This window comes from Scyliorhinus torazame, chromosome 18, assembly GCF_047496885.1.
Source record: "Scyliorhinus torazame isolate Kashiwa2021f chromosome 18, sScyTor2.1, whole genome shotgun sequence".
NCBI classification, from domain to species: Eukaryota; Metazoa; Chordata; class Chondrichthyes; order Carcharhiniformes; family Scyliorhinidae; genus Scyliorhinus; species Scyliorhinus torazame.
The window spans coordinates 135,242,619-135,257,306 of NC_092724.1; the positions used below are offsets into that span (position 1 = coordinate 135,242,619).

A 14,688-nucleotide genomic window follows, 5' to 3' on the forward strand; every position below is an offset into this window, starting at 1 on the left:
TCTAAAAATGAAAGTTAGTAACTCATCAGCCTGGAAGTCACAAGATAAAATTAAGTTTGGTTTTGGTTGTGTGGGGGGGGGAAAGAGGACATGGTCACAAGAATCACAAATTCCAAGGAGATTCAATTTATTAATATTGTAAATGCCTGACATCTACAGTAAGGGTTTGAAGACAATGTCTCTTTTGTTGGTCAATCGGAATCCTTCTCCAACCAAATTATTCAATTTTACACAAAACTACTAATCTCTAACCAAAATCTTGTGCTTTCTAAATGGTTATTGCTGATCTGACTATGCCGCGAACCAGGCGGATAAACTTCAAGTTATGCATCACAACCACGTTGGAAAGTGCTTCACTCAACTGTTCAGTGACTAAAAGAAATCACATAGTGCCAGAATATACAAGTGTGGAAAGTACCAGGTGCAATTCTACATCGAGTTGGTTCTCCAACAGGTGAAGAACAGAAGAAATAGCAGCAGGCGGCCATTCGCCCCATCCCCTCGCCGGTGCTGCCATTCTTTAAGATGCTGATCTGATTGTAGCCTTAACTTCACTTTCCTGCTGCCTGTCTCCATAACACTCGACTCCCTTCTCAAATCAACAATCTGTTCCAACTCAGTTTTGAATATATTCAATGACTGAGCCCCCACTGCTCGCTGAGGAAGAGAATTTCACACACTGATGACTCGGAGGAGAAATTCTTCCCCATCTCGGTCTAAGCTCAGCAGCTCCATTCTCAATTCGTGATCCCTTGTCGGAAGTGAACAGCTGGATGCAATCAAATTGCATTTTGCTGTGATAGCTCTAGGATTATACTGACTATTGATAATGAGTAGGATCACAGAATGAAAGAGTTACTTCGGCAGGAAAATAAAAGTTGATATCCTCTGTGGAATTATACCTTCAAACATTACCACACAGGTCAGGAGTGCAGGGTAAAAATGTGGTTAAATGAGGCACCTAGGGAATTTACTCTCACATCACTTTAAATATTTCCTCTCAAAACATTTCCCCATATAAATTAAACAGCTGTCCTTCCGTAGGAGTCTGTGTGTCACTGCCATAATAAAGCAACACTAACCTTAGGATCCAATCTGAATTTTCAGCTGCTTCACCAACGACCTTTCCTCCAACACAAGGTCAGAAGTGGTGATGTTCACTGATAATCGCACAGGTTTCAGCACCATTCGCAACCCCTCAGATATGGGAATAGCCTGTGCCTGCACAAGACCTGGACAACATCCAGACTCAGGCTATTCAGTGGCAAGTGACAATCACACCACAATTTCCAAGCAATGACAATCTCCAACAAGAGAGAAGTAAACCATTTTCTCCAAATACTCACTGGTTCGTAGAATTCCCTGCCAACAACATCCTGCGGGCTACCATTTCCCAGAAACTGAACTGGACCAGCCATTTAAATACTTTGTCTACAAGAACAGGTCAGAGGCTAGGAATTGTGTGTTGAGTAACTCACCCCCCGACTCCTCAAAACCTGCTGACCATTTGCACTCCGACTCCTCAAAACCTGCTGACCATTTGCAACCCCCGACTCCCCAAAACCTGCTGACCATTTGCACCCCCTGACTCCTCAAAACCTGCTGACCATTTGCAACCCCCGACTCCGCAAAACCTGCTGACCATTTGCAAGGTACAAGACAGGGGTGAGATGGAGTACTCTCCATTTGCCTGGTTGAGTGCAGTTCCGTCAACACTCAAGAAGTACAACACCATCCAACACAAACTACCTGTAAATGGCACCCTATCCACCACCATAAACATTTATTCTCCCCACCACAGGCTAACAGTGTATACCATCTGCAAAAGACATTGTAGCAACTCGTCAACGTTCCTTCAACAGCACCTTTCAAACTAGCGACCACCACCACCTAGAAGAACAAGGGCAGCAGGTTTATGAGAACACCACCACCTGCAGGTTCCTCTCCAAGCTACTCACCATCCTGTCATGGAAAAATATTGCAGTTTGTTAACTGTCGCTGGGTCAAAATGCTGGAACTCCCCAACAGTCATATGGACTGCGGGGTTTCAAGAAGGAAGTGTGTGTGATAATCCATTGGGGAGAGGGTAACTGTGCAGGTGTGGAATTTGTGAATGGCTCGGTTAAGGAAGGGGAGGACAGAGAAATTGGAGAAGATGAGTCAAGGAACTTTTTGCTTAGCTTGAAGTTTTATTCTGGCAAGATTTTTAGTGCAAACATTGAGGCAGCTACATTGAGGTTAATATAAAATGGGGATTTTGAGTGTGAGGTAAGTGAGCAGGCAAAATGTGATTGGGAAGTGAATGACAAACTGCTCGGTATAGCAGTTTAGGAAGGGGATATGGTGCAATGTAGTGCTGGATGGAGAAACTTGAGCGAATGGAAAGTCATTTGAAAGTTTTGGTTGAACGAGTAGCAACACATAGTATGGTCTTGGGGCGGGGGGGGGGGGGGCTGATTTGTGAGAGGGTGCATTGAAGGCTGATCCCTCGTCAGAGAAACAGAGTAGTAAACACTCAAGAATGTAGTAATAAATAAGCTAATGGAAGGGTGCCAGAGCTTGCGCTGTAAGGGACATATTAAAAGATACTGAAAAAGGATAAGCCAAGATCAGTGGATGCCAGCACAATGAGAGTTCAGTGAGAGATTTATTTTATTTACATCAGCATGGTCATGTAGGATGGAAGAAAAAAATACATTCACATAGTACCTTGCACATCTATGTTGTTTCTAAACAGCCAGTTCTATAATTTCAGTCATTATCTTCCCCTCCCATACAGAATTTGTTTGAGTTAATGTAACAAGACTGCTACCGGAATCAAAAATGTTGTATCCTGGTTTGTCTGTGCAAATATTTCTTCTTGGATTCAATCAGGTTGATGCACGGTCATTAAAATCACCTAACTTTGTTTTTTAAAGTGAGGAAAGCTCTCTGAAATAGCCTTGCAAGCCAGTACGAAAAGCTACAAGAGTAAAATAGGTTGGTACTACCAAGCATCGACCTAGACAATGACAAAGGCACATCAAGCCCAGTCAATATTGCAACGTTCTACTCATTGGTAACTTATGCTAAAATTGGAAGAGAGATCCCACAGACTATCCCAGTAACAGCGTGACCCAGTAACAGCTCAACATTGACTCTAGGTTACAAATCTTTGTATGTCCTTGACTCCACCATCAGGACCAACCCACCAGACGTGATGACAATGATGCACAGTTGAGAGGGAGTGGCCCAGAGAGCCTTGAACATTGAATGTGCTGAGTGTAGGACTTCAACATCCATTGTCCAGAGGTTCGGTCGCACCAGTGCTGACCGAGCTGGACAAGTCCTGAAGGACATATCTGCCAGACTGAACCTGCAGCAAGTGGTGAGAGAACAACCTCCATCTCCAACAAGAGAAAATCTAACTATCACCTTTCACATTCAATCGCGGAATCCCCCACTATCAACATACTGGGGGTTACCACTGACGAGAAACTAAACTCGACTAGCCATATAAATACTGTGGTTACAAGAACAGGTCATGGGCTAGAAAACCTGTAGTGAGGAACTCCTCTCCTGACCCCCCAGAGCCTGTCCATCATTGAATCATTGAAAAGTTACAGCACAGGAGGCCATTTGGCCCACCTTGTCCATGCCAGCCTATAGACCCCCAAGAGCCCATCTACAAGGCACAAGTGAGAAGTGTGATGGAATGCTCTCCCTTTGCCTGGCTGAGTGCAACTCTGACAGTGTGACACCACCCAGCGCAAAGGGGCCTGCTTGATTGGCACCCCACCCACAAACATTCACACTACTGACGCAGTGGTGCAAGATGCATTTTAGGAATTCACCAAAGCTCCTTAGGCAACACCTTCCAAATCCAGGGCCTCTACCATCTAGAAGGGCAAGGTCAATGGACATATGGGAACACCACCACCTGCAAGTTTCCTTCTAGGCCACCCACCACCCTGACTTGGAAATACCTCACCATTCCTTCACTGTTGCTGGTTCAAAATCCTGGAACCCCCATACTAACAGCACTGTGGGTATACCTACCACATGGACTGCAGTGGTTCATGATGGCAGCTCAACGCCACCTTCTGAAGGGCAATTAGGCCTAGCCAACAATACCCACATGCCAGGTAAATTAACAAGGGAAAAACGTACATGACCTCGTCTTCACCAAGCGTTCTGGCACAGATACGTCTGTCCATAACATTATTGGTAGGAGTGACAACCGAACAGTAATTGTGGAGCTGAAGTGTTATCTTCACAATGAGGACACCCTCATTGTGTTGTGGGAATTATCACGTTTTTAAAAATGAGATTCACAACAGATCTAGCAGCTCAGAACATAGCATCCCTCACGTGCTATGGATCAACTTTAGCAGCAAAATTGTATGCCATAACCATGTGGTCCATCACTTCGCCATTACCAACAAGCCAGGAGGTGAACCCTGGTTCAATTGAGTGTAGAAAAGCAACACCAGGCATACCAGATCAAAGCTGTCACCTCAAGTTGTGAATGATGCTGGACAATTAAACAACTAACAAGAGGAGGAAGCTCCATGAACATCCTCAATGTCAAATGATGGTGGAGCCCCAGCATGGGAGTGCAGAAGAAAACGCTGAAGCGTTTACAATTACCTTCAGTCAGAGGTACCAAGATGGATGATCCTTGTCGGCCTCCTACCAAGTTCTCCAGCATCACAGATGCCAGTCTTCAGCCATTTTGATTCACTCCATGTGATCAAGAAATGGTTGAGAGCACTGGATACAGCAAAGGCAATACAACAGGCCTGTGGGAACGCCACCCTCTCCAAAACAGCATGGCAGCACAGTGGCTAGCACTGCAGCTTCACAACGCCAGGGTCCCCGGTTCGATTCCCTGCTGGGTCACTATCTGTGTGGAGTCTGCACATTCTCCCCGTGTCTGCGTGGGTTTCCTCCAGGTGCTCTGGTTTCCTTCCACAGTCCAAAGACGTGCAGGTTAGGTGGATTGGCCATGATAAATTGCCCTCAGTGTTTAAAAAGGTTAGGAGGGGTATTGGGTTACAGGGATAGGGTGGCAGTGAGGGCTTAATTGGGTTGGTGCAGACTCGATGGACCAAATGGTCTCCTTCTGCACTGTATGTTCTATGTTCTGCATCACACACCACCCTGCCTTAGAAATATATTGCCATTTCTTCAATGTTGGTGAAAATTCTCGTACTCGCTCCCTAACAGTACGGTGGGAATACCTTCACTACATGGAGCATCAGTTCATGAAGATGACTCACCACCACCTTCGGAAGAGCAATTAGAGATGGGCAACAAATGGTGGCTGAGCCATCGACACCTGCATCCTGTGAAACAAAAAACAGTACTGAAGGGATTAATTATTCCTCCGCTGTCTGTCTGCCCATTATTTATAGTTCCATCTCCCATTATCACAAACTACTGGCCAAAGTTAATCTAACAAAAGCAATTCACAGGCCAAATTATTATTTTACTCATGAGATGTGGACATTGTTGGCAAAGCCAAGGAGGGGGACCCTTCTCGGTTATTCCATTACCCATGCAGATGTACATACCTTCACCAATCTCGTCCACAATAACCAAATCTCTAACAGGCTCAAGGAAAGTAAAAAGAGGAAGACCAGCAATAGAGAAAAACTTTTTTTTGCTTCCACCAATTTTCTCTCTCTCTCCTGAAGACATGAATTAACACCGAGCTATAGTGCCCAAGACCTCGGGTGTCCTAGATTATGTTATCCAAATGACAATTTACTCCTGAACCATGATCATGGATTACTATTATACTGTTCACCACAGAAGGAATCATAGCTCAATCCACTCTGCTCCAGAAATACAAACGCACGTTGTGATCCAGAATAGGAACAGTGTTTGATTCCCCTCTCTCCAGCCTACTGACATCAGTTGCAGCCGGTCAACTGCAGAGATCAAAACTGACCAATACCAAAAATCAATCAAACATGCAACCTAAAGTGCATTTACCCACAGGGAGCTTTAACGGATATCTTACTGAATGCACATAACTTTGAACAATACCTTTAATGTAACAAATTCACCTTTACAGATACAATGCAAAAAGGTCATTGCTACCTCACCAAATGCACTGTTAAACTGAACGTTATTGAGTGGATCTAAATTGGCAGAAGTATTGTCACTGCAAATATTTGTTGGTGGAGCTTAACAGGACGCAGAGCTTGACAGGTCGCAGAGCTTGACAGGTCGCAGTGAAGAGGAAAATGCATCTGATACAATGGCTCACAGGACAATCCCCTCGATTCGCTTCAACTTTCATATCTTTTACTTACCAGCAGACGAGGCCAGCAGTCACAGCCGTCCACATGACGCAGCACGAATGTGGCCTCTTGATTTCCTCATCATCAGTTCGCTTGCAGCAGCAGAGGCATAACAAGTAAATGAAAATAAAAATCAAGTTGAGGGCCAAGCCGACGGCAGCAATTGCAGCTAAAAACATCAGTGCCTGAGGAAATACAAAGAAAGACAACACTTTAAACAAAATGGTTATGAGAGATTTGCTTACCGTTTACTTCACAGCAATGTCTTCAATTATTAGTAAATGCAAAGGTTCTTCATTAAAAAAATTTTTAGACTCCTAGATTAGTGACAGGACAAAGATTACTCCACTCACTGGTGTTAGCAGTCAATATTTAACAAGCAGTCTACTTGTGATGGACCATTTGAACCAATCTAGCATTCATCACTTCATTTTATGGCTGGCACAATTATAAATAATATTGCTCTCACATTAACACCAATTGAGGGAATTCCCCGATATTATAGTTTTGGAAAGTCAAAAGTGTACCAAGGACTTTATGAAGAAAGTGCCTTTTAAAGGGATTTACTACAAGCACGTTAGGGCTGAGCTTTGTGACTAACAATTAATTTCACCTGCCAGTGTGCTCCACTTCACAGTAACCTCCTTCCTGGTTATTTAAACCCTCAGAACTGCTCATGATTTTGAAGATTAATTTCACAGAATAGAATGTGTTTCATTTTAATTGCCGAAACCAGTGGTCAACACAAATAAAATAAAGTCATAAATGGGTAGAAGATAAATCGGTGAGGGGGATGCTGGCAAAAGAGATAAAGGGATAGGTTCAGCAACTGGACAGGAAAGTGGCAGATGAATTACAATGTGAAGCAATTCACTTTGGAAATCAGTGCATTTTTTTTTTTTAAATGGGGAGAAACTATAAAATGGTGTTCAGAAGTGTTTTGATGCTCTTGTGCATAAAACACAAAATGTTAACATGGAAGTATAGCAAGCAATTAGGAAGACAGATGGTGTGTTGGTCTTTGGTCCCCATCAAGGGGGCTGGGGTTGAAGAGAAGTCCTGCTGCAATTGTACAAAGCTTTGATGAGACCGCACCTGAAATACTGGGCACAGTTTTGGTCTCCATCCTAAAGGAAGGATATACGTGCCTTGGAGGTACGCAGTGAAGGTTCATCAGATTGATTCCCGGCGTGAAAAAAGGTGAGGATTCACTGCTTAAAATTCTAAACCTAGACCCTCATTTCTTAATTGCCCCCAGGAGGGGAACATTCATTTCATGGTGACCAGTTCAATCCCCTTCATCATTGAAATAACTCAGTCACATCACACCATAACCCTTCATTTTCCAGGAATACAACTCAAAGTATTCATGCTGTCTCATCATGACTCGATCCTTCCAATCGGCAAATCATTGCACTTTGTATCAATTGGTGTTGTTAATCTGAAAGAGGGGGAGGGGGTAAGAGAGCGGAAGGACGAAATAGGCTGCCTAACACCGAACACCCTATTTAAATACAGTGATCGGTATAACTGAAGCAGAATTTAGTCACTTTTTAAACATTTAAAGCTGCTTGAAACGAAGCCCAAGTTCTTATTTGCCTTCTCCGCCAGCTTTTAATGGCTTATGTAGCTGCTTCCCTAAATCACCTGCCTTAATGCTCGCCACTTTAATTATATGTCTACTGGCTACTGTAATGTCGAAAACATGGGTGTGATTTTGGACATGCATTTGAGATGTCCACAAAGGGAATATAGCAATATTACAGTGCATCTTTTCCATTGTTAACCTTACCCATAAAAATAGACTAGATGACTAATCCAGTGGTGAGGGACTGTTGAGATTAGATTCTAATATCATGCTCTACAATTTAATGATTACGTTTTTTTGGAAGAAGCTTTGTTTATAGATGTGTGTGTCCCTCCATTTGTTTATTTTGCTGTTTTGTGCATGTTGCGCCTTAACATTGTTGTTTATTATACTTTTATACAATAATACTCACTTACTCACTACATGCACCAAACAAGCTGAAGATAGAAATCCTGAGAAGAAATTCATATCAAAGATATGATTTTACCCAAGATTTAGATGAGCAACATGACTCCATAAAGCCCAGCAAAACTGGACGTACTTATGTCACTGCCAAATAAGCAACAATTAGAGAATAGGAAAACTATACTGACATATCAGAGACTATCAATATTCCCCACCATCTACATCCGACATACACCATTCCTTTTGACTACTATGACTTAGAAACAAATCTCTAGAAGAGGGGAAGCTCTTTTCTGTGCACGTGATTCTAACCATAACAGCTTTTATGCTATTAAATCATTTCAAGCCACTGACCCCTATCAGACCAGCCAATATGCAGTCCACAAATGGATCACACAAGTGATGCATGCTGTGTGCACCAGTGGGTGACTCATCAGTTTGCCAATGGAGGGGGATGGGGAGGGGGTGTAGCAATTATTAAAGATTATTCATTAAATTCAAGACAAATACGCACAAACAGCACTATACTACCCCAAGATAATTAAGTGTATAAACCCCTAAACACAGTTTATTTAGAAGGTACCCCTTGTTCAAAAATATATCTACAATCTTTGAACTCCTTAAGATTTCTTTCCCCTGTCCCCTGAACAACATCCAAACTAAATAGATCTACAAGCCAAATCCAGCTTATAATTACCCAACAATACACGGCTGATGGTCAAGTCTGGGAAACGTCTTTTCCTGGTCAGGTGATATGTAAACTCCCTTTACACTGCCTTGGCTCCAAGGCTGTTCATGAAAAACTTGACCTCCAGGCTGCAAGGTGCAAACTGGCCTCCCTTGCTTCGGAGGGTCTTAAAAATTATACCTTTATTCTCCTTTGATTCGGCCTTCTGTTTATTTGGCTGTCTACCCCCCTCAAATCCCAAAATGAGCATGTATATGCCTCACTGAACTGCCAATCGTCTTGATAAGTTGTTTCTACTAACAGGGGATATACACCTGATTCTCTCTGTTAATCTCATTCCTGGGAAAGGCATCTCATCCTGACTTTTGTAGGTTGGTTAGGCAGATTTCTACCTGTTGCTGGGTATATCACGTTCTATCATGTCTTGTTAAATTTGTGCTACTGCTGTAGCTAGGAAAATCCATGACAGGCACAGTTGGTTCCAATTTTTACTAACTTGGAATAGCCAGTGGTTCCAGTTTATCAGTCCATAAATGCTGTACATACCCCTCAAAACAATTCCCAAATGAGAGATCTGTATCTGTTAAAAAGACTCAAAGCGAGGATTTTACTATGCAGCAACAGTTGCTGAATGTCATAGAAACATAGAAAATAGTAGGCCAGTTGGTGCTCCACAATTCAATATCATGGCTGAGCCTAAACTCAACACCATCTCCCCATACCCCTTAATGCCTTTAAGAGTCGAGAAATCTATTTCCTTCTTATATCCAACGGTTTTACACCCAAAACCCACTGGCTCTCAATGCAGAATAAACTTTTCACTGTTTACCTCCAGCACCCTCTGTTTATTCTGCATTCATAATTTTCTTTTAAACTCTCTATTCTATAAAATCAACAGCATACCCAATCAGAACAACTACTTTTGGACCATCTAATTTTGTTACAGTTATTGTCTTAAAACTCGAAACCTTGTCGTGTGACCCTTCCAAACATTCACTGGAAATTCAAACATCTTTTTCAAAAGTTGAGAATTGCAACATCGAGAATAGTGCAGACAAGACATGAAAGCGGACAGGCTGAACATTGACATTGCTTCCTTCCGACAAGAGAATAGGCTTGCTGAGAACATGGGCGGGATTCTCCCCTACCTTGGGGCGGGGGGTCCCGGCACCGAGGAGTGACGTGAACCACTCCGGCGTTGAGCCGCCCCAGAGGTTTGCGTCCCACCGGCCAGCGGGGAAGGGGCTTGGCGCCATGCCAACCGGCGCCGAAGGGCCTCCACCTGCCGGCGCGAGCTGGCGCATGTGCAGGAGCACCAGCGTGCGCTGGCGTCATCCCCACGCATGTGCAGAGGGCTTTGTTTCCGCACCGGCCATGGCGGACCACTACAGCCACCGGTGCGGAAGAATAGAGTGCCTCCCCCCCCCCCCCCGAGAACCCTGGAGGCTGCGCGCCGCCAGGTCCCGCCGGTAAGGACCTACTCTAATTTACGCCGGCGGGACCGGCAAAAAACAGGTGGCCACTCGGCCCATCGCAGGCCGGAGAATCGCCGGGGGGGGGGGGGGGGCTGCCAGCAGCCACCGACCGGCGCGGCGCGATTCCCGACCCCGCCAAATCTCAGGCGCCGGAGAATTCAGCAGCCGGCGGGGGCGGGATTCACGCCGACCCCCGGCGCTTCTCCGACCCGGCCGGGGGGGGGGTCGGAGAATCCCGCCCCAGATTACTGAAGGAAAAACACATTCATCTGGCACGAGACGCTCAGAGTAAACGTGTGAGCAAGGTGCAGATTTTGCAGAGAGGTTCACACTACTCCCGATGACGGAACCCGCCATCCCCTTCCCCTATTCTCAATGGTAGAACCCACCCCCAATCAAGAACTAGAGGGCACAGATTTAAAACAATTGGCAAAAGGAGTACATACTAAATTGATGAGAAAGGTTTTTCACCCAGAGGGTGGTTGAAGTCTGGAACAAACTTCCCAAGAGGGTGGTGGAAGCAGCTTCGATCAAAGTATTCAAAAGGGAATTGGACTGCTACCTGAAAATAATGCATGTGCAAGGTTATGGGGATAAGGCAGGAAGGAATAGGTAGAATTACCAACACTTCACATTTTACCGCATAAACGTACTGTCATGATTTGTTCAGTTCTCACTGATATTCAGTACTGATTTGCAGTACATATCTTTCCAGGTCTAAAAATGTTGTTCATTCACAACAAAAAATTTCCGTCTTGATTTGTGAATTAAAAAGCCTACCTAGGCCAGAGCATTGGGACTCAGGATCAGTCTTAAACCAACGCAAACTGGATTTAAACAACGACAAAAAGATCGGTCACAACAGTTCCAGGCTAAATGCGGAGGGGGGGGGAAACAAAACAGATTTGTGCACCATCAGCTGCATAACAGTCTGACACTTTGTTGTCAATTCCATTTGTTATCTACCACAGGAGAACTATGAAACCAAATCTTAAAAACAAGTCTCCCGGGACTTCCGGGTGCGGCAATGACCAGCTGAGTCGCACGTTTCGGCAGCTCCCTGTGAAACGGACTTTTGGGCTCTTGATAGGAGCCCCAACGGCAATTTTGACGGCTAAAAACACTGTGCGGTAAACCAGAAGGGAATCCCCCCTGGATACGGATGGAAAAAGGAGGAGAGTGGCCAGATTGCAGTGGATCCTTTAGAACAGCGGCAAGGAAGGCAAGCAAAAACCAAGATGGCGTCGGAAGGTGGCAGTTTAACATGGGGCCCTGAACAACAAGAGTTCTTGAAATGCTGTGTGGAAGAGATCAAAAAGGAAATGAAGAAAGAGCTGTTGGCCCCGATACTACAGGCGATCGAAGGGCTAAAGGAGGAACAAAAGACCCAGGAGCGGGAGCTTCGGGTCGTGAAGGCAAAGGCAGCCGAGAATGAGGACGATATACAGGGCCTGGTGGTGAAGACGGAGACGCAGGAGGCACATCAGAAACGATGTGTGGAAAGGTTGGAGGCACTGGAAAACAACGCAAGGAGGAACAACCTGAGGATTCTTGGTCTTCCTGAAGGTGTGGAGGGAGCGGACGTCGGGGCATATGTGAGCACGATGCTGCACTCGTTAATGGGAGCGGAGGCCCCGGCGGGTCCGTTGGAGGTGGAGGGAGCATACCGAGTGATGGCGCGAGGACCGAGAGCAGGAGAAATTCCCAGAGCCATAGTGGTGAGATTCCTCCGTTTTAAGGATAGAGAAATGGTCCTTAGATGGGCGAAGAAAACTCGGAGCAGTAAATGGGAGAACGCGGTGATCCGCGTTTATCAAGACTGGAGTGCGGAGGTGGCGAGAAGGAGGGCGAGCTTTAATCGGGCCAAGGCGGTGCTTCATAAAAAGATAAAATTTGGAATGCTGCAACCGGCAAGACTGTGGGTCACATATCGAGGGAGGCACCACTACTTTGAGACGGCGGATGAAGCGTGGACTTTTATTGTGGAAGAAAAACTGGAATGAGCGGGTTATTAAAAAGAACGTTTGAACAAAGTGGTGGGGCGAATGTGGGGGGCAAAGAGGGGTTTTATGTACTAATCCTGCGATGTGGTAACTTTTCTCTCTCCCACAGGTGGTGATGGGGGGAGGAGGGGAGGTGGAGGAGATGGGGCGTTGGCCATTGGGGGCGGGGCCAAGGGAGAAGCGCGGGCTTGGTTCCCGCGCTATGATAATCATGGCGGGAATAGAGAAGCAGGAAGGAGGGGGCGTCGCACGGTGCGAGCCGAGGTCACGGGGGGAAGCCGAGGTCAGCCAGAGTTTGCTGACTTCTGGGAGCAACATGGGGGGAGTAATTATGCTAGCGGGGGATCTAGCGGGGGGGGTGGGAGGGGGGAATTACTGGGTTGCTGCTGCTGGGGAGGGGGAGGAGCTGGTATGGGAGAGGATGGGCGGGGGGGCACCGCCTGGGGGAGATACAGCTGCGTGGGAACCGGGTGAGGAGCTGGAAAAAGGTGATGGCTAATCGACAAGGGGGGGGGGGGGTAGGAAGCCCCCCAACTCGGCTGATCACGTGGAACGCGAGAGGGCTGAACGGGCCGATAAAGAGGGCACGGGTACTCGCACACCTTAAGAAACTTAAGGCAGATGTGGTTATGTTACAGGAAACGCACCTGAAACTGATAGACCAGGTTAGGCTACGCAAAGGATGGGTGGGGCAGGTGTTCCATTCGGGGCTAGATGCGAAAAACAGGGGAGTGGCTATATTAGTGGGGAAGCGGGTAATGTTCGAGGCAAAGACTACAGTGGCGGATAACGGGGGCAGATACGTGATGGTGAGTGGCAAACTACAGGGGGAGACGGTGGTTTTGGTAAACGTATATGCCCCGAACTGGGATGATGCCAATTTTATGAGGCGGATGCTAGGACGCATTCCGGACCTAGAGATGGGAAAGCCGATAATGGGGGGAGATTTTAATACGGTGTTGGAACCAGGGCTGGATAGGTCGAAGTCCAGGACTGGAAGGAGGCCGGCAGCAGCCAAGGTACTTAAAGATTTTATGGAGCAGATGGGAGGTGTAGACCCGTGGAGATTTAGCAGACCTAGGAGTAAGGAGTTCTCGTTTTTCTCCTATGTCCATAAAGTCTACTCGCGAATAGACTTTTTTGTGCTGGGAAGGGCATTGATCCCGAAGGTGAGGGGAACGGAGTATACGGCTATAGCCATTTCGGATCACGCTCCACACTGGGTGGACTTGGAGATAGGGGAGGAAACAGGAGGGCGCCCACCCTGGAGAATGGACATGGGACTAATGGCAGATGAGGGTGTGTGTCTAAGGGTGAGGGGGTGCATTGAAAAGTACTTGGAACTCAATGATAATGGGGAGGTCGAGGTGGGAGTGGTCTGGGAGGCGTTGAAGGCGGTGGTTAGAGGGGAGCTGATATCAATAAGGGCACATAAAGGGAAGCAGGAGAGTAAGGAACGGGAGCGGTTGCTGCAAGAACTTTTGAGGGTGGACAGACAATATGCGGAAGCACCGGAGGAGGGACTGTACAGGGAAAGGCAAAGGCTACATGTAGAATTTGACTTGCTGACTACAGGCACTGCAGAGGCACAATGGAGGAAGGCACAGGGTGTACAGTACGAATATGGGGAGAAGGTGACCAGGTTGCTGGCACACCAATTGAGGAAAAGGGGAGCAGCGAGGGAAATAGGGGGAGTGAGGGATGAGGAAGGAGAGATGGAGCGGGGAGCGGAGAGAGTGAATGGAGTGTTCAAGACATTTTATAAAAAATTATATGAAGCTCAACCCCCGGATGGGAGGGAGAGAATGATGGGCTTCTTGGATCGGCTGGAATTTCCCAAGGTGGAAGAGCAGGAAAGGGTGGGACTGGGAGCACAGATCGAGGTAGAAGAAGTGGTGAAAGGAATTAGGAGCATGCAGGCAGGAAAGGCCCCGGGACCGGATGGATTCCCAGTCGAATTCTATAGAAAATATGTGGACTTGCTCGCCCCGGTACTGACGAGGACCTTTAATGAGGCAAAGGAAAGGGGACAACTGCCCCCGACTATGTCTGAAGCAACGATATCGCTTCTCTTAAAGAAGGAAAAGGACCCGCTACAATGCGGGTCCTATAGACCTATTTCCCTCCTAAATGTAGATGCCAAGGTCCTGGCCAAGGTAATGGCAATGAGAATAGAGGAATGTGTCCCGGGGGTGGTCCACGAGGACCAAACTGGGTTTGTGAAGGGGAGACAGCTGAA

The 14,688-nt window shown here is 46.3% G+C and overlaps 1 protein-coding gene across 1 annotated transcript in view; it reads right to left on the bottom strand.

The window, feature by feature from the left end:
- The window catches only part of ttyh2 (tweety family member 2), a 200,081-nt gene that overhangs the window by 147,311 nt on the left and 38,082 nt on the right, over nt 1–14,688 (bottom strand). The window contains exon 2 of the mRNA XM_072483435.1: nt 6,303–6,475. Coding sequence (XP_072339536.1) covers nt 6,303–6,475 — 173 coding nt within the window. The remainder of the gene's footprint in view (nt 1–6,302; nt 6,476–14,688) is intronic.